The sequence below is a fragment of the Alexandromys fortis genome, unplaced genomic scaffold, assembly GCF_014885135.2.
Source record: "Alexandromys fortis isolate MF-2015 unplaced genomic scaffold, M_Fortis_MF-2015_v1.1 scaffold_138, whole genome shotgun sequence".
Taxonomy (NCBI): domain Eukaryota; kingdom Metazoa; phylum Chordata; class Mammalia; order Rodentia; family Cricetidae; genus Alexandromys; species Alexandromys fortis.
This window is the reverse complement of record NW_026068034.1, coordinates 1,924,004-1,947,699: the sequence shown is the minus strand read 5'-3', so window position 1 is coordinate 1,947,699 and position 23,696 is coordinate 1,924,004. Positions and strand designations below refer to the sequence as shown.

Genomic DNA, 23,696 nt, shown 5'->3' with positions numbered 1-23,696 from the left:
CATCCCCCCACACCCACATCCCCCCTACACCCACATCCTCCCCACATACCAGCTTCCCACACACACACACCAGGGTCTCCCCACACACACCAGCATCCCCTCACACACCAGCATGCCACACACACCAGCACACATACACACACACACACACACCAGCATCCCCACACACATACACACCAGCACCCCCCCCACACACACACACCAACACTCCCACACACGCCATGCACACAAACATACACAATCCTAGTTTTGCATACATGAGTAAGGAGGTCAGAGGCCTGCATCTCTCAAGCTGGAGTTCCGGGCAGTTGTGAGCCACCAGATGTGAGCACTGGGGACTGAATTTGGGTCTTCTGGAAGAGCAAAACTCACTCCCAAGAGCCAAGCCTTTACTCCAGTCCCTCTGCTGTGCTCTGAGCGTAGTTCATCAGAAGTACCGTCTTCCCATCCTACCTGTGACATTGACTTTGCTCAGCCCTGTCCAGATGGTGTCACCAGCTTCTCCCACTCTCTGTTGCCTGTTGTGAGCTTACCAATCGCAATATCACAACTTTTGTCTTCGGAAACATGCACATTTTCTGGGGAACTGCTCTGAAGAGATGAATTACTATACCATTCATCTCCCTCAGAGCCATCCCCGCGTCTCCGATCAGGCTTTACCCAGTGGTACTGTGCAGTCAGCCCTACTAATTTTCAGATGATCTAGTTTGAAAAATATATATTTTATTAATTATTGGGGAACTTTATACAATGTATTTTAATCATACCCACCCCTTACCCCCATATCCCCGTCAGCTGCATGTCAACTCCAGTTTGCACTGCCTATGGACTCCTGGGTGTCGGGCCATCCTCCAGAGAGTGGTCAGCCTACTAGCGCTACACCCCCAAAGGAAACCGACTCTCCCTGAGAAGTCATCAACTGCCAAGGCCCCAGGATCCCCTCCCCACCACACACTAGAATGCTGACTGGCTTGACCTTGTGCAGGCCACCCCAGCTGCCGTGAGCTCATGAGTGTGGTCAGTGGTCCAGAACACAGTTTCACTCCCGGCCTTGCTGACCTTTGGCCCTTACGGTCCTGCCACACTCTCCCGTGGAGGGCCGGATATACATGAAGATGATATACGTTTTATTACTGCCTTCATGTCATACGTTAGTCAGCATACCACTGTAAAGAAGGGTTTCCTCTTTGCTGTTGTTTGTTTTGAGGGGTGGCTGCTTGTTTGGTTGGCTTGTCCGATAGCCCAGGCTGCTAACCTTGAGCTCATTAGGTAGCCCAGGATGGAGGATGACTTGGCACTCCTCGTTCCCTAGCATCCACCTCCCAAGTGCTGGAATTACAGGTGTGTGCTAGAATGTCTGGCTTCTATTTATTTCCATGTATATTTATATCAGTTTAGATTCTCAGTTCAAGAAAGGAGTTTTATTTATTTATTTTTTAAGATTTTTATTTATGATGTCTATAGGTTTCTTCCTTCATGTATCCTGCGGTACAGAAGAGGATACCAGATCTTATTACAGATGGTTGTGAGTCACCATGTGGTTGCTGGGAATTGAACTCAGGACCTTTGGAAGAGCAGCCAGTGCTCTTAACCTCTGAGCCATCTCTCCAGCCAAGAAAGGAGTTTTAAATTTTTATTACAAGGGACTGGAGAGATGACTTAGTGGTTAATAGCACAGGCTGCTCTTCCAGAGGTTCCTGATTCAATTTCCAGTGCCCACATGGCAGCTTACAACTGCCTGTAAATATAGTTCCAGGGGATCCAACACCCTCACACAGACACACAAGCAGGCAAAACACCAATGCACATAAAATTAAAAATAAATTATTTTATATAAATAAATTTTTATTGCAAGCTAGGTGCGATGGTACAAGTCTTTAATCCAAGCACTCTGGAGGCAGAGGAATAAAGATTTCCGTGACTTTGAGGCTATCCTAGTCTAGTTCTAGGACAAACAGAACGTCTCTGTCTCAAAACAACAACAACAACAAAATCACATTTATTACTTATTTATTTGGGGGCAGGGAGGCGTGCCATGGTGCATTGATGAATAGTGTTTATGTAAATTTGACATAAGCAAGCCATAGGGAGCAAGCCAGCAAGCAGCATCCCTCCGTGGCCCCTGCATCAGCTCCTGCCTCCTGTTTGGGTTCCTGTCCTGACTTCCTTCTGTGCTGTGGAAGAGTAAGCCAAAGAAACCCTTTCTTCCCCAACTTGCTTTTCGGTCATGGTGTTTCATCACAGCAGTAGAGACCCTGAGGAAGACAGAGCTGAAATCAGTTCTCTCTTTCCACTCCTGGGGCTCAAACCCGGGTCATCGGTCTTCATGACAAAAGCCTTTACCCACGGAGACATATCTCATCGGCTCCTGGACACACTTTTATTGTCTGACACTACCAGATGTTCTAAGCTGAGACTAGACTCTCCCAGGGTAAGGACTGAGAACAGAGGCGGGCCAGACGAAGGAACACATGACTGAGGTTGTGCCAAGACATCACATGGGAGCCATGTCCAGGAACTGCCTGATGAGGCTTCATTGCCAAAAGCATCGAGTCTTCAGGGGCTGCAGTTGCAGCGAATTTATCATGAACTCTGACTGGGGCTTGTCTGCACTCCAAGATTCAAAGTCCAGTTGGGAGCAGTCCAGCTTCTCTAGGTCTAGGAAGAAGGGCATGGGGTGGGCAGAGCAGACAAATGTTCCTCAGCTGCCTTAAAGGAGCTACAGCTCCTGCTACCAGCATGTTCCTGAGGGTGCCTGTGTCAACTAGGAAGGTGATCTGCGACCTGTGTGACTCACCCCTTCTCCAAATGATGGGAAACCCTGGGAAAGAGAGGCCTCTGAAACCAGTGGTACACTGGTAAATGTTTGACAAAAGCTACACTGGAAAGTCAGCCACCTCGTCTGTTATGTAAATACTCTCATTGAAGCCATTCAAACAGGAAAGTCACTAAACACACAACCAGGAGCAGATAGGCAAACCTCATAGCTTAATGTAACATTTCTGTGCTACAGATGCCAGAGAAGTAAACACAGAAGGAGATAATAGTAAAACGACCAGGAAGTAATGAGCATCTGGCATTGACCACCTTTGCTTTAGTTTTTAAAATAAACGTTAAAACCACATTCTTTTTTTGGGGGGGGGCTCAAGACAAGGTTTCTCTGTCCTTGTCCTTGAAACCTTGTCCTGTAACTCACTCCTATAGACCAGGCTGATCTCCAAGTCACTGAGATCCGCCTGCCTCTGCTTCCCGAAGTGCTGGGATTAAAGGCGTGCGCCACCACCGCTTGGCTTCCATATTCATTTTTAATCTTTAGTTATGTGTATGTCGTGTGTGGGTAGATGCACATGAGGGCGGGGGCCCAGAGGACAGAAGCACAGGAGCTGGAGTTGCAGGTGCTTGTGAAGCTGACTTGGGTGCTGGGAACTGAACTCTGCTCCTCTGGAAGAGCAGCCAGTGCTCTTAACTGGCTTATGATTTCTCCAGCTCTCCTTATCTTTTTCTTTTAGCTTAACATGGTGGCTGGTGCACACCTTTAATCCCAGCACTCGGGAGGCAGAGGCAGGTGGAATTCAAGGCCTGCCTGGTCTACAGAGTGTGTTCCCGGACAATCAGGGATACACAGAGAAACCTTGTCTTGGTAAAAACATATTAATTTTTTCTTTTACACTTGTGCGTGTGTGTTTGTGTTTGTGTGTGTGTGTGCATCAGAGGACAACTTTCAGGAGCTGATTCTCTGCTTCCATCATGTGGTCCCCTTGTGATAGAGTTCAGGTCTTTGAGAGCTTGGCACCAGTGCCTTTACATGCCGAGACGTCTTATTGGCTGTAAATACTTTGCCAGATAAAATTTCAATTTAAAAATCAATCCATGACTATCTTTTCTCTTATTTCTTCTCTCTTGTTGAGTCCTGCAGGCTGGCTTCACCAGCCCAGGCACAGCTCCTCCACAGCTCCTTGCACAAAAGGCCATCTTACTGCTTGTGCCATCCTTTCTGTAAGCCTAGAAGCTCTTGTACTCTGCGCCACAGGGGTGCTGAGAGCGGCCCCGAGACTCCAGAACCTGATTCTGTCCCACGCTGGACTCAAAGCGGTGTCACCCATCCCAGGTCACATTTCATCTTGGAAAAATGGGTTTTGTGCTGGAAAGCAAACACTGAAATTGGACATGTTGTTTTGTTTGTTTTGCTTTTTTTTTTTAAGTCAGGGTCTCACTGTCTAATTCTGGTTGTTCTGAAACTCGCTATGTATTATTGAACTCACAGAGATCCTCCTGCCTCTGATCAAGGCATGTGCCACCATGTCCAGCTGGAAATGAACCTCTTTAGTTGTTTGTGGTACTTAGGGTCTTGTACATGTTGAGCAGGTACTCTGCCACTGAAATACTTCTCCAATCCAATTAATATTTATCATGATGAATGATTTTGTAAAAGATCTAGAGTGTGTGTGTGCGCGTGTGAGTGAGTGAGTGTGTGTGTGAGTGAGTGAGTGAGTGAGTGTGTGAGTGTGTGTGTGTGTGTGTGAGTGTAGGTACCTGAAGAGTCCGGAGGCGTTGAATGCCTCTAAAGCTAGAGTTAGGGGCAGTTGTAAGCCTCCTGACTTGGGTACTGGGAACTGAACTCAGGTCCTCTGGAAGAGGATTTGGACTTTTAATTGCTGAGCCATCTCCACAACCCCTGCCCTTTTTGTGACAGATTCTTACTATATAGCACTGGTTAGCCACAAACTCCAAGCAATCCTCCTGCCTTAACCTCATGAGTGCTAGGATTACTGGTGTTCACTGTTATTCATGGCGGGGTAATGAGCTGTTTTAATCTGCGACGTGGCTTTAATGAGCCATCTTAAATCCAGTGTGGCTTTTGTTTATTGAGTACTTGAGATGTACAGGGGATGGGAGAGGAATGAGATGACTGCCCATCTCCGGAAAGCTCACCTATTAGAGCAGCAGTAGTGGACCTGTGGAGTGAAGGAGGAGAACATGCCTGTCTCCTTTTCCCTCATCCATCATTAGAGTTTATATCAACTGTCACAGCTGTGTGAGTGTAGGAGGATGAAGGTGGATGGCTGTCTTTCTTCCTGCCACCATCCACTTCCTCACCTGTTGGTAGTATCTGAAGCATCCTTTGAGGAACCTCTCCCTCCTATCCTCCCCCCCTCCAGATGATTGGGTTCTAGTTGCTCTCTAGGAGTGACCAAGTGACTCAGGTGTGGCCGCAAGCACACCTTGTGAGTCTTTGCCAGGGTGACTGGTTCAGGTCTAGTTAATCCTCTGGCTACAGGATGTGTTGGGGATGCTTGAGTGATCTCAGATGGCTAAGCAGGAATCCCAGACATGTGCAGAAGCCTCAAGCAGCAGATGTTTGTTCTTTTGCAGCAGGCGGGGGATGGGGGGGACGGGCGGTAGTTGAACTTCCATCTGAAAGATGCAGTACCAGGATTTTTGGCAGCAATATTGTTCTGCTATGCTATTGAAGATAAGAACAATATGAAGGGAAGTAGAGCAAAATGGTGTGTGTGTGCATGCACGTGTGCGCGTGTGAACAAAACACAGAATCTTTGTGACTCTGGATGCCTGGGTCAAAGCCACACCTAAAGCCAGACCCCTGCACTTATCAGGTGTATAAGCCTGTGCTTTCCATCTTTTGCTGAAGTGGTTTAAGTCCACTTTCTAAGAGACTGTTGCACAGGGCTTCCAAGTTGGCTGCCCTGCAAGCTGGCTCCTGCCATCTGCTCTGTAGTAGCCCCACCCTTTCTCAAACTCTACCCAGCCAGTTCTGAAGTTTCCAGGAGACTCTGTTTAGTTGGCAAGTGAACCAACTAGTCCTCTGCCATTCCCTTTGGTCTCACTGAGCTCTTCTAGGGAGTCCTGTTCTTGAGAACCCCGGGCTCTGCCCCCTGGCAAGCATCGTAGAGAGAGCCAGGTCTTACACTCTTTTTTTTGTTGTTGTTTTGTTTTTGGATTTTTTGTTTGTTTGTATTTTGAGACAGGGTTTCTCTGTATAACAGCTCTGTCTGTCCTGGAACTTGCTTTGTGGACCAGGCTGGCCTCAAACTGATGGAGATCCACGTCTGCTTCCTGAGATCTGGAATAAAGCTTTGCCCCATCATGCCGGGAACAGTCCTGACACTCTTAAGACACTTAAAGTTCAGGTGCATCTAGGGACTCAGTCATTGAGGACCTGCTCCCCAGTCTTTGTAGCTCTGCTTATCGGGGGCTTTCCCTGTGAGGGCTTCACTTTCATTCCCATCTATGAATTTTGTAGCAACTGAGACTACAATATCCTCATAGAATAGACTAGAGAGTTCAGTGGTTGGACCAAGGTTCTGTGGTCCAATAGGGAAGCAACTGAACTTTCAAGACCCTCCTAAATACTTTTTATGAATCGAGGCCACTGTGGAGGGTCGGGTAGCCATGCGGGGAAGCTTAAAAGGGAGAGATGCGGTCAGCTATAGGAAGTTGTGGCTTAAAAGGTGAGACTTGTGCGGTACCAAGTCAGGCTAGAACCAGGGAGCATAGTGAGCCATCCCTGTGACTAGTGTTTTCCAAGTTCCAGAACCCCAGTCTGACAGGTGGGGGCTGCAGCTGGGGAGGGTATTCGGGGACCCAGCCCTAGTTCAGGTGAGCTAATCCAGCCAGAAGCGTGGAAGTTCTCAGGCCGTGCTGGAGTGATTTAGGGTGCCTTTGGCTCTGAAACTGTCGACCCAGATTGGCTTGGTGCCCGGCTACGGGCCGGGCCTTTAGCGGGGGTGGAAGAGGAGGGTGCCGCGCCCTGCCCAGCCCAGGTGTCGTCTCCGGGGGCGGGGTTTGGGAACCGGGCAGCTGGGGAGATTCCCGGCTGCACTGGTGGGAGGGTGGCCGTCGAGGGACCGGAGTCCAAGCCCGCGGGAGACTGATGCCAGGAGCGCAGGGAGCACACTGAGCAAGGGGCTGCAAGCATGTTCTCTCGAAACCATCGGAGCCGGGTCACAGTGGCCAGGGGCTCCGCCCTGGAGATGGAATTCAAACGAGGCCGTTTCCGACTTAGTGTCTTCAGCGACCCGCCGGAGGTGAGAGGCCGCGTCCTTGCCTTCCCCTCCCAGTACTGGCAGGTGGCCCCGGCTATCCTGCCTCCTGGGCGCGCCGCGATCTGGGTCCATTCTAGCTCAAGTTGTTGACTTAGAAAGCCAGATGAGGACAGGGTGCGGATCCGTCCGCTCTGTGCGAGCCCACGCATTGCCTGGTTGGGGTAATTTGCTTCTGACTGGAAAGGTCCTCCATATGAGGGGCCCTAAACTCAATTCCAGAACTATGACTGACCCAAGTCTCTCCAGCATGCCATTAATGCCAAAGGCAGTGGGCAGTCAGGCATCTTCCAATCCTTGTGTTCTTGGCTTGGCTTCCAACTGATTACCAGCTGCCAGTAGCATCCCACACTCTGTACCGACCCCCTAACCCAGCCTCCTTTGTGGGCTCCCTAGTTCTGTGACTTTTCCGAAGCCCTCCCAATGCCCTTATTCCTGAAGGGCAACAAGCTTCTCAGAGTAACCTCCAACTCTAGCGCTTTCTCGCTGTCTCATATTCTCTCTCTCTCTCTCTCTCTCTCTCTCTCTCTCTCTCTCTCTCTCTCTCTCTGTTTTCACTCTGGAGAAATTTTCCACAACCAAACTTTCCACCTCCCTTCTTGGATCTAAGGAATCCAGCCTCTAGACTGAAAGTTACCACTCCCACCAACAGGGTACCCCTGCCTGTATGTTCGGAGTCCTATGCTTTAAGTTTAGGGACTTTTTAAAAGTCCCTAAACTGGAGAGGCTCTGGAGGCCCATGGCTGGAGCCAGAAATGAGAGGCGCTTAGCCATCCCAAAGAGACTTACACCCCCAAAGTCAGTCTCCCACATGCTTAAGGAGGTCCCAGTTCGATGTCTCCCTCCCTCCCGTGCCTGGGAAGAGTTAAACGAAGTGGTTCTTACACACTCACGCACACACTCTCCCCGGATTCCAGGCCTGGCTTTTGCCCTTTCCTTTTAGGCTGCCCAGAACAAAGGCTCTTTCACACTCCTGTCGCGCTGTCCCAGGCTTTCTCTGAGTCAGAAGCTAGTGGAGAGCTTTTGTCATCCTCCCACCCCAGCTACTTAGACCCAAGGAACCTGCGCGTGGCTAGCGTGGGGGAGCCAGGGACGAAGCCGGGGACCCGGAGGAAGGGCCTGTGATCCTGAGCAGCGCTAGGATATGCCAGGCCTTGGGGGCCAGAGCTGAGTAGGGCGGAGCTGCAGGGCCAGGCCTGCCGCTGGGTAGAGTGTGACTCCATAGGCCCGGGGTGGGGGGGTAAGGGGGGGGGCGGACAGCCCTGCAGCTGGCTGGGACCCGGGGCTGGTTTCCTGTCTGGAAGGGAAGGGGCCCGCAGAGGGGAGCAGGGCCAGCAGCAGCCAGGCACACCCCCGCCTTTCTCCCTCTCTCTCCTCCCTTCTGCTGGAAAAGCGAGGTAATTGTGAGCCCAGGGTGTGGCGTGCTGGATGGGGGCCGGCGTTGGAAGGGGTGACCCTGGGTCTGGGCCGCTTTACAGACTCACCCCTTTGTCCCATTCCCTGGGCTCAAGGCTCCTCAAGTCCTCACTTCTGCCGTTAACTTTCTCAAACTAAGCCAGAACTCCCTCAGTGGGTTCTGATCTCCGGATCAGCCCCAGGATTCCGTAGAATCAGCAGGAGGCGTCCCTTCCCTGCCCCCTTCCAGCTGTGCCTGCCCCTCACTGCCCTCACGGCACGCACTTTCTCAGTCGGCCTGGCCTGGGATGTGGGCGGGAGCGGGGGAGGGGCCAAAATGGGAATGAAAGGACCTTTTTCTTCCCCAGCTGGGAGAACAGCTGCCACCAAAGCAAGGCTGGACACTCTGTGCCCAGAGCCCCCTCTGCAGCTGGCCTCTCCTCCCAGAAGCCCCTGCTCATTCTCACCTCACTTTTTTTCCTCCTCTGCCTGGCTCCTATCAAGGCCTTGGAACAGCCCTATGAGAGGAAGTTTTGTCACAGAAGCCAGAGGGGTCTGACAGGACTGCAGAGGGACAGGGACAGCCTCCTCATTCTGTCTTGAGCTGGACACCTCTCTCAAGCCCAGGGAGCAGTGGGAGGAGGAACTGAGGGACAGCGTGCTGCCTGTCTGAGCTCTCTCTGGGCAGCAAGGGAAGGGCTCTAGGGCACACAGAGATGCAGGACAGATTGCACATCCTGGAGGACCTCAATATGCTCTACATTCGGCAGATGGCACTCAGCCTGGAGGTAATGCCCTGACCCCTGGACCATACGCTTCTTTCTCTACTGTCTTAGCCTTAATGGGGCCTGGGGGGGGGTGCCCATAGCCTGCACAGGAGGGGCAGCAGGTGGATGGATGCTCTGTGTTGGGCCTGTTTGTGGACCCAGGCCCGCTTCTGCTGAGCAGAATGAACATTACTTCGAAGAGCTGTGGATGTGGCTCCACTGGCAGAGCGTTGGTTTGGCATAGACCAAGTCCAGAGTTTGGTTACCAGCACCCCTGGGTGCAGGGGCACATACCTGTCATCCCAGCACATGGGAAATAGAAGCAGGAGTGAGTTCCAGGCCAGCCTGGGTTAAACAACAACACTAACCACAAAACCACACGTTGGCAACAGGGTCTTTGCGCCTATTTCTGGAAACTGTGTGAGTAGGTGTGGCGGTTTGTCCTGGGGACAACGGCTCCTTTTAGAGATGGAGTGAAGAGCCTTCGGTATGAAGGAGGCTTGCAGAAAGATGAAGCCTGAAGAGAAGGGAAAGGAGATGGTGGGTGAAGAGGAAAGGTGTGTGTGTGTGTGTGTGTGTGTGTAGGACACTTTGGGGGTTTTGTTCTTTCCTTCCACCATGTGGACTCTGGGGACTGAACCCCGGTCCTTGGAACTGATGGCAGTCACCTTCTACCTGCTGATCCATCTCACCGGCCTGCTGTGGTTTCATTTTTTTTTTCTATGACAGGTTCTCTGAGTTTACTGTGTAGTTAGGGTGACCTTGACCTTCTGATCTCCCTACCACCCCCTCCCAAGTGCTAGAATTGCAGGCATGTGTTTAAGAATAAGTAAGCCACCACGCCTGTCCCATTTATTCTTTTTTTTTTGTTTTGTTTTTGTTTTGTTTTGTTTTTCGAGACAGGGTTTCTCTGTGGCTTTGGAGCCTGTCCTGGAACTAGCTCTGTAGACCAGGCTGGTCTCGAACTCACAGAGATCCACCTGCCTCTGCCTCCCGAGTGCTGGGATTAAAGGCGTGCGCCACCATCGCCCGGCCCCATTTATTCTTAAATACACAAACTGAACTCATTCTAGGTGCCAAACTCCTTTCTAGCCCGTGAAGATATCTCTGGAGAAGGCAGGAAAGGTCCTTTCTTGTGAGGGAACAGATAATAGCCAAGTATGAGCAACGTCACGTAGTGAAAGTGTTATAAAAATAGAATGCAATAATGATGAGGCAGACGGCAGCATTAGATAGTCTGAGAGGGTCTGCAGTGCTGAAGCTGGCAAGGCTTTCCAGAAAGACAGCATGGCCAGGGTAGAGAGCGTTTGATGAGGGTGAGGGTGATGTGTGTGTGTGTGTGTGTGTGTGTGTGTGTGTGTGTGTGTACCGGTGGGGCTGGCATTTGTCACTGTGGTGGAGCTGGTGGGCTGAGGTAGACCATGATGGGGTGGAAAGATTGTAATTCATCACTTAGGTTGTACTCTTAGCAGAATTCTGCAGCACAGAAAGGTTTTCTTATCCTAGGCTGGCCTCAGATTCTGTACATAGCCAAGGATGACCTTGAATTTCTGATTTTCCTGCCTGGAACTCCAGAGTGCTGGAATTACAAGTGTGCATCACCAAGCTGATGCAGGGGATCCAGCCTGAGACACCCTGCACACCAGGCAAACACCCAACCAACTGGGTGATGTCTCTAGCACCTGTCTCAAGTTCCTTGCTGTTTATGGGCTTGTTTGTGTTTGAGATCGGGTCCCCTGTGTAGCCCTGGTTGGCCTGGAACTGGTTATATCTGCTAGGATAGTCTTTAACTCACAGCAATCCATCTGCCTCTATTTCCTGAGTCATGGAACTCAAGGTGTCTGCCTCCACATGACCTTACGTCTTAAGCTATTAGGGTGATTGCTGCGGAAGATCAGCTTGGTGGTGGTGAATCCTGGGCAAGGAAGGTTGGCAAGAGAGTCTGTAAATTTCCCCGGTGGGCGGCCAAATATCACGTCAGGGGAATGGATCTGGAGTTTAGATTACGGAGTTCATGAAAAGGAGGAGAGATTCCAAATGATGGTGGGAGATCCGACAGAGCCGGCTGATGGATTGGATGTGGCAGGCGAAGCAGAAAGACCTCTAGAATAGATGGGTCTGGGTGTGTGGTTCAGCCTCCCGGTGGTGCGGCACCGTGCTGAGATGGACAATGACAGAGCAGGAGGCTGCAGTCAGGGGTCAGAGGCAGAGATTCAGAGTGCAGTCAGGAAGGGTAACTTACTGCACACGTGCTGCCCGGCTAGCCTTGCCCCCATCTCTGGATCAATGCATATTGCTAGCAAGTTATAGACCAACCCAGTTACAGCCGCAGGACCCTTTCTAGCACAGTCTCGGCACACATTTCGAGTGTACTTTCACATGGTGCCAGCTAGAGGAAGAAGCCCTCCATGTCCAGCTTCTGTACCAGGAGGATACACCTCAGTACTTGTCTGGAGAGGGTCCCCTTCTATTTTGTAGAAAGATGCCAAGTGAACCCCTTGGGTTTCTGGCATTGCCTAATTTTTGCGTGTTGGTGCACAAGAGAAAACCGATTTACTGGGTGAGGCATGGTGTGGAGGCACATGCCTATAATCCCAGTGCTCAGAGGGTTGAAAAAGGAGTGTTGTGAATTCAAAGTCAGCCTGGGTTATAGAAGGAAACCACCCCAAATGAAACAAACAAACAAAAAAAAAACATAAGCAAAATACTCCAAACCTCCTCTCGATCCAGCTGGTTTCCATTGCTCCGCTATTTGTTGTATAACTTGTGTTATAATTATTTTTAGTTAATTAAAAGGGGAGAGGGAAGAAACCAGTTAGCTTCTTGGCTCCTCTAGTCACATTCAACTGCTAGGTACATGCTGACTGCTTGCATCAACAGAGTTGGTTAGGCTACGTAAATGTTTAAGTTCTGCATCCTGTGCACCCCTCCCCGGCACACACACTGACCTTTCTCCCCTCCGGAGGCCTGCCCAACATCTGGAACACAAGGATGACTTTGTTTTTACTTTGAACAACGTTCCTTGAGCCACAGACTGAGAGTTCTGCACAACCCCCCTCCCCAGTTCATCATGTCCTCAAAAAGACAGTCTCATTGATAATTCAGGAATGGCAGGAAAGTTAGTTCTGGAGTATAAATCCAAAAAGACTTTTTAAAGGCGGTATCCTAGGCTGCAAGGTGCAAGTTTAGGAGGAAGGAGAGTGAAGGGTTGGTTTTTGGGTTTTTTTTTAAAGATGTGGTTACTTGGTGTAACAGCCCTTTCTGTCCTGGAACTCTATTTGTAGACCAGGCTGGCCTGGAACTTAGAGACTTACCTGCCTCTGTCACCTGAGTGCTGGGATTAAAGGCATGCACCACCAGGACCTGGCAAAAAGATTATTTTTATTTAATTAAAAAATATTTGGATGGTGATGGTGGTGTATAGCACCAAGCAAGTGTGAAGGTCAGAGGACAGTTTTGATCCTCTTCTTTCATGGGGGGAGCCAGGGATTGAACCCAGGTACTCAAGGTTGACAACAAACAGCCTTACCACTAAGCAAGCCATCTTGTTTGCCTTTTATCTTTATTTTTTTAGATAACCTCTTAAGTAGCCGAGGTTATGTATCTAAGGAAGGCACTGAACTTCTGGTCCTCCTGTCTCTACCTCCCAAGTGCTAGGGTCACAGGCAAGCATGACTTCTGGTGAACTGGGTGCTCAGGATGGAACCCAGGCTGCCATGTATGCTAGGCAAGCTCTACCAACTGAGCTACATCCCCGGAGCAAAGCTAGAACATGTGCCAGGCCCAGGTAGAGATTCGATTTTTCTCGTTAAATCCCCAGGTAATACTGTGAAGAAAGCCACCTATTCCCAAGTCTATGGACTGAAGCTCCAGAGAATAAATGACACACACCTCCCACCCCCACCGCCGCTCCCTACACTAGGATTCAGCCCTAGTGGGAATTCTGAAGGGAACAGAAGGTGATGGGAAGCACAACAGGAAGCTGGGGAGAGAGTGTGGGAGAGAGAGGAGTGTGTCATCATGGGCAACTGTGACTCATTCTCGGTCATCCCTGGGGAGCTGACCCAGGTCACCCAGGTCGGAGCACACTCCGTATTTAGGATCTTTCCCATCCTAGGGGAATAAACAGCGTCCATTTGGGGGAGAGAGTGAGGGTGGTGGAGGTGGAGGGGAAACCTGTGTTAATGGGTATGGAGAGAGGTGCAAAGCAGGGAACCCCAATCTCCACCCGAAAAGGTGACCCTTTCTCCAGAGCATTCTTGTCTGTAGTCTGAGCTAGGGTGTATTTGGAAGTGATGTGCACATGGTGCAGGCGGCTAGTTCCCCCCAAGTCCAGTTCTGCTGGTCCGTGCTGGATCCAGAAACCTCACTTCACGTCCTGCTCCTGGTAAGGGTCACCTTGGAAAGACAAATCCGCTAGGGAGAAGTCTCCAGGGCGGCCCAGGTGCTCCAACTAGTCGCGGAGGGACGCGACAGGGTCCCGGTGGTGAAGATGCAGGCATCTCGGAGCCTGAAGGGACCGCCCGAGCCCGGTGCCCTCGGCGCCTCTCGCGGCAACTGGGAGCTGATGTCACGGGCGCCCTCGGGCTCAGCGGACCCAGTCGGCGAGGCAGCGCCGACTCCCGGGATCCTTCAATTCCCAGGCGGTCCTCGGGTCACACCGGCCACAGGGGTTGCTGCTGCCCAGGACTCCGCACCAATTGTAAACGCCATGGACAGGGCTAGGGAAGGATCGGTGAGTGCTTGGCCCCGGAGGGGGCTAGCTAACCAGGAGGGAGCTTGAGGACGCATCCTTGATCTCATTCATTTGCGAACCTGGTGACAGAAATTAAGTGCAGAGTCGGGGAGGGGTGGGCAGCAGTCGGCTTAGCAAAGGCAGGAGAGTGATGCATCCGAAGCGAGGCTGAGAGACAGGAGTTTCGGAGAGCTTCCTGATGGAGGGGGGCTTTGACAAGGTGGTACTGGAGTGGTTTGTGATAACATCTGGCCTAGCACAGCAGCCCCCCAAAAGAGATAGGGAAGGAAGAGTTGGCACGCAGGCTGGGCAAGGTTTTGGTGAGAAGCAATTCGAGGTGTTGGGAAGGCTGGGCACCAGAGACAGAAGCAGGACATACATAGCCTATGAAGGAGAGCCGGTGTGATGGAGAAGCCGGTGTGTGTAGTCGGTTACTCTAATGTTCCAACTGCATGCCTCCACTTGCCTGGCTTCCTGAACCAATGTTGTGCACCTCTGAAGCCTCCCGCTGTCACCTCAGCAGAAACCAGTAGGGGCTGTTTCCTGTGTTTTTTATGCCATGACAAGGCACTTAGGGAGCAGCCATTCATCTCTGCGTGTTCACCTCCCAGCTGGGACTTAAATATGGAGCCTTGGTCAGCACAGGGAAGCTCCAGCGCTGGCTGTTGAACAGAGTCTACTAACAAAGCAGCCCTCCTTGTGAAAAAAGCCCGTGTCCCTGCCGTTGTGCTGGATGCTTTTCATCAGGCATTGAGTGTGGATCTCACTGGTCTTTGAACACTGAGACGCCATGTCTGTTTTCACCCCATGTTGTGTGTCTGTGGTGTATGTATGTGTGTGCATGCGTGTATGTTGCCTATGAGTGTGTGTAGACCAGAAGTCAACTTTAAGGTTTTTGTTTTTTTGTTTGTTTTTGACATGGAGGTCTCACTATATAGCCCTGTCTGGTCTGGAACTGGCTATGTAGACCAGGCTGGCCTCAGACTCAGAGAGATTTGCCTGTCTCAGCCCCTAAGTGCTGGGATTAAAGGTATGTGTCACCATGCCTTTAATATATATATTTGTGTGTGTGTGTTTCTGTATGTGGAGGGCATGCATGCCATAGCACAGTGTGGCGGTCAGAGGAAAACTTGTGGGGTTTGGCTGTCTCTTCCACCCTCTGGAACCCAGGGATAGAACTCAGTTCCTCACGCTTGGTAGCTGTGGCCTGTCAGTCCATTGAGTCAGTCTCACTGGTCCTCACTGAAGACAAATTCTCTCACTGAACCTGGTGCAAAGCTGTGGCCAGACTGGCCGGCCACCAGGACTCTCTGTCTGTTTTTGCTCCCCGGTGCTGGGGTTGAGACCAGTGATGCCATCCCCTCCTTCTATACGGGCACTGTGGATCCAAACTCAGGTAGTCTTCCCTGCACAGCAGGCATTTTACCCACTGAGCCACCTCCCCTGCTCTTCACCCCATTCTATCAGTTGGAAAATCAACTCAAGACTCAGGGAGGTGGGTAAAATGCCCCATATAGCTAGGAGCTGCCATGTTATTTGGTAGGGGACTTCCTGGAGGAGTTTGGGGCTGAATCGGCCTGTTTTGGACGAGGATCATGTGGGTGTTGCTGGGGTGAAAATCTGTCCTAGTACAGTGACCCAGAAAATAGCCCCCGGAGAAAGGAACTGTAAACAAGCTAAATATGTAGCCTAGGCTGACTTGGAACTCATGATAATTCTCCTGCCTCTGCTTCCTGAGTGCTGAGATATGTCTGGATGTCTAGGGCTTTTTATACTTTATTGTTTTGAGACAGGGTTTCATATAGCCCAAGTTGGCCTCATCCTCACTATGGTGCTGAGGGTGACCTTGAGCATCCTAATTCCACTGCCTCCACCTCCTGAGCACTCCCCACCAGGTCCGGTTTATACAGTGCTGGAGAGTGAAACCCAGAGCCATGTATGCCCAACTCCCAGCCCAATGCCAATTGCCCTTTAAGCTCCAAGATGACTTCTTTCCAGGTGAACACCCCTGAGTCCTCTCTCAGGGCCTCTCCTTTGCCCTTCCATGCCTGTCCAGTGCCTCCTGCATGCCTAGCCCCCCCTCCAGACCCTCATACCTGGACCAACTATTTTCTCTTCCTCATTCCTTACCTCTGAGCACCTCTCCCAAGTTCAGGGAGCCAGAGGTGGTGGATGTGCTGTTTGAGGTCTGTATAGGATTCTGTGCAGTATGGGGGCACTCTGTAGGTGGTGTGCATCTGATTGATCCCACAAATCTGTTTTCATTCCTAATCTCTGGGACAACCACACAAATATGTAAATATATACATATGCAAATATATGATATATGTTATATCACAAATGGTGGTGTGTGTTTTTTGTTTGTTTTTGAGTCTCATGTATCCCAGGCTTGCCACTAATCCACTGTGTAGCTGAGGATGGACTTAAACTACTGATCCTTCTGCCTCTATCTCCCGAGTGCTGGATTACAGACGTGCACCACCATGCCTGGCTTGATGTCCAGTGTTGTTTTGCTTTCTATTCTTGTGCTATATTTTCTGGAGAGTTACAGCTAGACACATGTCTTCCTCCATCTCTTGCCCTGTGTACCAGCGCAGATAGAACTCATTTAACCGCTGTCTTATGGAAAGGCTGTGTTTTAGTTTGGGTGTTTAAAATAATGCCTGGGGCTGGAAAGATGGCTCAGTGGGGAAAAAAAGAAAAGAAAAAAAAGAAAGAAACAATTTCTGCTCTTCCAAAGAACCAAGTTCACTTCCTGGCACCCATGTGAAATGGTCTGTAACTCTAGCTCCAGGGAAGATGCCTTCTTCTGGTTCTGTGGGCTCTGCACTCATGTGCAGTATATGTACACTTAAGTAAAACAGTGCTAAGTGAATCTTTTTGTTGTATAGCTTGGCAGTTACATGTGTATCTGTAGGCTGAACCCTTGAGTACAGTGTTTAGGACAGTTAGGTCGAAGAATATATGAACTTGTAGTTTTGTAGATTTCTCCAAATCGCGATCAAAGGTAGAAATACTTTGTACTCCTCACAATCAAATGGATGAGAGTATCCGTAGTTTTCTAAAGTTTTTCTGACTCATCTTGGGCAGCTGGGGGTAAGACAACAGGCTTTGCGAAAACATTAGTGTCCTCTGCCCTCCCCCACCCCACATAGCCCACTTGGGACTGGGGTTGGGTAGGGGAGATGTCTCAGCCTGATCCCTGACTGCCTTTTCCTCTTCTCTTCCCATGACTCTGGTTAGGACACGGAGTTACAGAGGAAACTAGACCATGAGATCCGGATGAGGGAAGGGGCCTGCAAGCTGCTGGCGGCCTGCTCCCAGCGAGAGCAGGCTCTGGAGGCCACCAAGAGCCTGCTGCTGTGCAACAGCCGGATTCTCAGCTACATGGGCGAACTGCAGAGGCGCAAGGAGGCCCAGGTGCTGGAGAAGACCAGCCGGCGGTGAGCAAGGGAGGGGATGTGCCTGAGGGAGGGAGGCTTTGTCCGTGCTTCAGCAAGTGGCTGTGTGGAGTGTTCAGGGCTCAGATCAACCCCTGATGGGGACCCCCTCACAAACACCTGTCCTGGCCAGGAAAGACACCTTAGTGCTTACCATGGTGGTGGGTCGTCCCGAGTGGCTGGGGCTGGACTCAGGAAAGCCAGGGTATCTGAAGGGCAGCTGGCAGTTCAAACCACAAGTAATGCAAACATGCTAATTGGTTATGGCCTGCCCATGATCTGCTATATCCGGCTGGTTGTCTGGAAAACTAATTTTCTCAAAGCCAGTTCACCAAATGGCCCATTTACCACAAATTGACAGTAGCATGTTGTACCTGGGGTTCACCATCAGAGGCAGGAGTTGAGAAAGCACATAATTGAAAATCACTTAAAGGAAGGCTCCCCATTTGTAGAAATTGGTTGTGCAGCGGAGCTCAGCATGAGTTTGTGACCTACACACAGTGCCAGTGCTACAGTGCACTCTGGCAGTGACAGGTCAACCTTGAGACAGCTGGAGTCAAGTGAAAATGTTAGAAAATACTTGACAAATGCATAGCTCTGAGGATTGGCTGTTTTGGTAGATGAGTCATTTGGGGAACTGCCTGCCTCATTGAGGCTGCATGGGAAGAGGGTCCCAGCCCTCACTGGCATGGAGGAGTTGAAGGAGAGGTTGCCAGGGGCTCACCAGGAAGCCCACAGAAGGAGAAAACACATTCCTTTGCTGCTTCACGTAGCAAGAGGCCAAGCAGGCAGGGAGCAGCTCTCTCAGGCAGCCGCGGGCAAATGGCCCACACAGCCCTCAGAGTGGGAATATAAAGTACATTTAATTCCCTAGCAGCTAGTTGTGCTACTCCGTGTACTCATATCAAAGACAAGATGAAAGCTGGACATGGTGGTCTATGCCCGCAATCCCAGTATGTGGGAGGCTGAGGTGAGAAGATTACTGAGTTTGAGGCCAGCTTCAGCTACAGAGTGAGACCTTCACTCTCTAACAAACACCTGAGATATTGGGAACAAGTAGCTTCTAGAATTGCAAGGAAAACCTTCCAATCTCTCCAAGTCCATGGTTTAATGGGTGTGTGTTTGTGTGTGTGTGTGTTAGCGGGAGGTTGGGGGAGGCTTAACAGGGAATCTCTTTCGGCACCTGTCCCCTCAGGGCCCCACTTGTCCCTTCCAGGGGTCTGGATGGCCAGGACCAATGCTAGAATGAGGACCCAGAGCTTGGGTACTGTCCCTGTGTGCTAACATTGCTCAAACGTCCCCAAGACCAGCAAACTTCTGGGCGCTGTCAATAGCTCTCCTCCAGTCCCTTGGTCCTGCCATGCCAACCAGGCTAGGAATCAGGGGCCCCTTAGAGCCCTTGGGAGTCAGAAAAAAGGGGAGGAGAAGGGAAGACCAGGCCAGGACTCTGTGATCTGCCCACAGACCTTCCGACAGTGTGCCGCCCCCTGAGCGTTCCCCTTGCCGTGGCCGGGTCTGCATCTCTGGTAAGAAACACACAACTGCCACAGAGGCTGGTACCCCTCACCCCGCCACACCACCGCCTGGCTGCTTCTAACCCCTCTTCCTTCCCGCCTGCCCTTTAGACCTCCGGATCCCACTCATGTGGAAGGACACGGAGTATTTCAAGAACAAAGGCGGTGAGTGTCACATACAATGGGACAAAATCAGGGGAGTGCTCCGAGACAGAGGCTCTTGTTGACATTTTAATGCTTTTATTTCTCTTTTTCTCTTTATTTTCAGACCTGCACCGCTGGGCTGTGTTCCTGCTGCTGCAGCTCGGGGAACAGATTCAGGACACAGAGATGGTCCTGGTGGACAGGACGCTCACAGACATCTCTTTTCAGAACAATGTGCTCTTGTGAGTTCCTTGCCTGTGGCTCGCTCCTTCCTTCCTTCCTTCCTTCTTTCCTTCCTTCCTTTTTTCCTTCCTCCCTCCCTTCCTTCCTTCCTCCACTCCAGCTCCTTATGGGGTAGCTATGGGGGCAGAGGTGGCGGGGGGGGGGGAGAGGCAGATGGCCCCTGGGCACCTCTGTAGAGCCCTCCTGAACTTCCGCTCTTCTTCCCCACACCCTCCTGAGCCTCCTGCTCATGGCACTCCTCTCTCCTCTCTCTTGCGCCTGTGTAGTGCTGAGGCAGGGCCGGACTTTGAACTGCGGCTGGAGCTGTATGGGGCCTGTGTGGAAGAAGAGGGAGCCCTGGCTGGTGCTCCCAAGAGGCTTGCCACCAAACTCAGCAGCTCCCTGGGCCGTTCCTCGGGGAAGCGTGTCAGGGCATCGCTGGACAGTGCTGGGGGCTCCGGGAACAGTCCCATCCTGCTGCCTACCCCAGCTGTGGGGTAAGATCACATAGTACCCAATGCCTTCAGCTGCCTTCAACTCCCCACTGGTGACCATGACACCGTGAATGAGCAGGCATTCTGCCCAGCCCTAGAGTTAGGCCTCAGTCAGTCCATGAACCTGACAGTGGGGGCCGGGGCAGAGAGAGCTAGGCTTTGGGGTCTTACCTGGTTAGCAGGCACAGAAACATCTTATAGGACTTGGGGGTGTAGCTCAGTTGGTAGAGTGTCTGCCTAGCATACACGAAGCTTTGTGTGGGGTAGTGCACAGCTGTTATTCCTGCACTTGGGAGGTAGAGGCAATAGGATCGAAAGTTCAGAGTCATCCTCAGCTGCATAGTGAGTTTATGGCCATCCTGGTATACATTAGACCCTGCCTCAAAACCCCCAAAACAGGGATGGGGAGAACAACACATTGGCTAAAGCACTTGCTATGCAGGCAAGGAGACGAGTTCTGATCCCCCAAACCCTATCCCAGGGCTCACCTGGGTGGGGAGCTACGTGGTCTCCAGGACATGCTAGCTAGCTGGACTAGTCCAACCGGCAAGCTCTGGGCTCAGTGAGCGATCCTCCCTCCATGAACAACGTAGAGAGCAATTAAAGAGGACACGCAATGCTAATGTCTGGCCTCTACATACACGTGTGTGCCTCCCATACGTATACCCAAACTGAACAACGTAGATACATCTACAGCTGTGCTGAGTTGAACATGCTCTGTGGCAGAGCCTATAGTCCCCTGAAGTTACTGGGATCTGCTGACTGAAGAACACTCACCCTCAGGAAACTTCCAGGAGAGTTTCATTGGGATAGTGTATGAGTGAGGGCCAGGTGCCTAGCGGGCGGGGAGACAGGAGGGAGCTAGTTGTCCATGTAGCCTGGCAGTGGGACAGATCTCACACACCACACTCCAGTGATGTCCCCTTCTCCCTCCAGGGGTCCTCGGTACCACCTCTTGGCCCACACCACTCTCACCTTAGCAGACGTGCAAGATGGATTCCGTACACATGACCTCACCCTCGCGGGTCATGGTGTGTGCATGAGTGGGTCGGGGGCCCTGGCAGCGCTGAGAGGGGTGGTGGGGTTGTCCCCTTCTCGTTTCCCATCCTTACCCTGTACTTCCTCCTCCCCCAGAGGAGAACCCTGACTGGCTGCCCCTTTATGGTAGCGTGTGTTGCCGCCTGGCAGCCCAGCCTCTCTGCATGACTCAGCCCACTGCAAGTGGTACCCTCAGGGTGCAGGTGAGGGGTCCTACAGGAGTGGAAGGGGGCATGGAGGAGACAGCTGGGCACCTAAGGATAGGATGATAAAAGTGTGACTCTGGGGGACAAAGTGGGATGGGAAGGCAGCAAGGTGAGTACTGGGGACATGGGGTCAACGGGTGACTGAGAAGAAGGTCCCTGGTGGGGAGGCAAGACTCCTTAGAAAACACCAGGTCCTTTATGCAGCAAGCTGGGGAGCTACAGAATGGGACACTCGTCCACGGAGTCCTGAAAGGCACAAACCTCTTCTGTTATGGGAGATCCGAAGATGCAGACACCGGGCAAGAACCACGGTTTACTGTCGCCATCAACAAGGTGATGAATCTGGTGGTCATGAGGCCACCTGGTCCTTAGGCCCGGGCACTTCTTTCTCAAGGCCCTAGAGAGTTGGGCTCAGGCCTCAGAGACAGGGCGGGTGGACTCTGTTCCTAAAAGCACCAAGCTCCACAGCAGGTTGGGGATGCAGAGAGACCACTTCCCCATATCTTCCCACCCCTCAAACAATACTAAGAAAGTTCTCCTGCTCGCTCAGCATCCCCAGCCCTTTCCAAATCCCAGGGGATTCTCCTGCTGGGTCAGGCAGCTCTCCCTCCAGTCCCCTGTGCTTCCAGTTTGTAGCTGCTGAAACTTGCTGTCTGTCCCTGCACAGGCCCAATTGGGCTGCTATGCCCCCTTGCCCTAGGGTTGCTTTCCTCTGTGTTTGCGAGAGACTTGAGTGTGTTAGGCAAGTCTGCCCCAGCACTGCACCCCAGGCACCCTGTCTGTGTTTTGTAAGTACTGGGTAGGTAACCCAGACCCGGGCCTTGGTGACTCCTGCTCACCTTTGCACCTCCCCTGCCTTGCTCTGTCCCTCTTTTCTGCCTCTGCCTGTTGCTCCCTGTCTCAGCATAGATACTTTATCCCCAGCATCCTCACTGTCCCCTCACCCCTCCCAGAGTTAGCAGGAGGCAAATGCAGACTCAGCAGAAGTCCCAAAGGTACTTTCCAGGCAGGGGTGATGGGCTGCTTCTCAACTAAGGCAGAGGTGAAGTCAGATCTGCTTTCTCCTGCAGGAGACTAGGGTCCGGGCAGGGGAGCTGGAGCAGGCCCGGGAATGGCCTTTCACTCTCAGCATCAGCAACCGCTATGGAGAAGACGAGGTGACCAACACCCTCCGGGTGGAGAGCAGAGAAGCCCTGCAGAACTGGATGGAGGCGCTGTGGCAGCTCTTCTTTGACATGAGTAAGATAAAGGGCTGGGCTAAACCTCTGGGAAGGCTGGAGGGCTGCCTGCTGCTTGGGAGCTGGGAATGCGGGAGCAAGCAGGCAGCTCCTGCAGCTGCCGCTCTCCTGGCAGGCCAGTGGAAGCATTGTTGTGATGAAGTCATGAAAATCGAAGCTCCTGCACCCCGGAAACCCCCACAAGCACTGGCCAAGCAGGGGTCCTTATACCATGAGATGGGTAAGTCAGGGGCAGTTAGTCGGGGAGCTGATGGGAAGTGGAGTTGGGGACCTCAAGGGTATCCAGGTACTAGAGAGAAAGCACAGTGGGGTCCAGGTCTCACTCAGCCCTACTGTCTTCCCCTTTTCTCTCCAATTCTGAAAAATCACCTCCACCCAAGTACAGAACAAACCCCCAAGAGCCAGATTCATTCCATGACGTCTGTCCTAACTCCTTCTTTTCTGTTTCCCTCTGTGCATGTGGACTCCTGCCTTCTCTTCTGACCTCACTTGCCCGGCACTGCTTTCTCTCCCTTTTATCTTGGTTTCTTTACCCACTTCCGCTCCCCACCCCAATGTCACACAGTCTTATCAGAGCCTGTGGCCTCAGGGGGTCCCGGTGAGGGGCTGCTCCTGCAGAACAATGCCATCTCAGCTGAGATTCGGGCCTTGCTTTCTTCATATTACAGTGACAGGTGACAGTCAGGGCTGAGCAGGCCAGGGCTTGAGCTCTGACTAGCCCCCTCCCCTCCCCTCCCCCCTGGTGCCACAGCTATTGAGCCACTAGACGACATCGCCGCTGTTACCGACATCCTGGCCCAGCGCGAGGGCACAAAGCTGGAGCCGCCCCCACCCTGGCTAGCAATGTTTACAGACCAGCCTGCCTTGCCTAGCTCCTGTGCGCCTGCCTCAGTGGCCCCAGTCCCAACCTGGACGCAACCCCTGCCCTGGGGGCGACCCCGAACCTTTTCTCTGGATGCTGCACCCCCAGATTACTCCCTTGGGGCTTCTCGCTCGGTTGCACCCCTCCCCCCGCAGCGATCCCCACAATCCAGAGGCTTCTACAGCAAAAGTCAGCTCCGCACATGGCTCCAGTCCCCAGTGTGAGAGGCACCAGCAACAGGATCTGGCCAAGAAAGAAAACGACCCAAGGGCAACTGGGTCCTAGGTCCAGCACTGTAGGGCGCTGGGCTCCTCTTCCTCCACTGGACTTGGAAGGAAAGCTGGGGAGGGGTAACAGAAGCCCCTCTTAAGTTGTGGTTACCATGGTACTGAGGAGGCCATTTCTGGAGCTGGTTGGGATCCCCTAGCTCTTTACCTGGGAGAAAACTGGAAGAACCCTGCCCTGCCTCCCTGCACTAACCAGCCTCGAGGGTGGGCGGCACTAGGGAGCAGGGGAAAGGCACCTCCCTGGGACTCCTACCCCCACCATTAAAGTTATTTAACAGCTCGCTGCCTTCACT

The 23,696-nt window shown here is 52.0% G+C and overlaps 1 protein-coding gene across 4 annotated transcripts; it reads left to right on the top strand.

Annotated features, from left to right (window-relative positions):
- The first annotated feature begins 4,133 nt into the window (after positions 1-4,133).
- Rtkn (rhotekin) lies at positions 4,134-23,683 on the top strand. 4 transcript variants are annotated; one of them, XM_050164893.1, is made up of 12 exons: positions 4,134-7,046; positions 17,202-17,401; positions 18,863-18,924; positions 19,024-19,077; positions 19,181-19,298; positions 19,566-19,775; positions 20,709-20,803; positions 20,907-21,013; positions 21,221-21,349; positions 22,087-22,255; positions 22,370-22,474; positions 22,820-22,947. In XM_050164893.1, exons 1-12 carry the CDS (start codon positions 6,936-6,938, stop codon positions 22,930-22,932), a joined length of 1,473 nt encoding a protein of 490 aa, XP_050020850.1. In that variant the 5' UTR covers positions 4,134-6,935; the 3' UTR covers positions 22,933-22,947. The 4 variants fall into 4 exon arrangements, with proteins under 4 accessions (XP_050020850.1, XP_050020848.1, XP_050020851.1 ...); XM_050164891.1 differs by lacking the exon at positions 22,820-22,947 and adding an exon at positions 23,006-23,683 and having other exon boundaries at positions 4,494-7,046; XM_050164894.1 differs by lacking the exon at positions 4,134-7,046 and adding an exon at positions 7,801-9,244.
- Positions 23,684-23,696: the final 13 nt, after the last annotated feature.

Coding starts and splice junctions, on each gene's coding strand:
- Rtkn (XM_050164891.1), top strand. CDS start 6,936: ATGTTCTCTCGAAACCATCGGAGCCGGGTCACAGTGGCCAGGGGCTCC. Junction 17,402..18,862: donor CTGGAGAAGACCAGCCGGCG/GTGAGCAAGGGA, acceptor ATCTGCCCACAG/ACCTTCCGACAGTGTGCCGC. Junction 20,804..20,906: donor CCTCACCCTCGCGGGTCATG/GTGTGTGCATGA, acceptor CTCCTCCCCCAG/AGGAGAACCCTGACTGGCTG.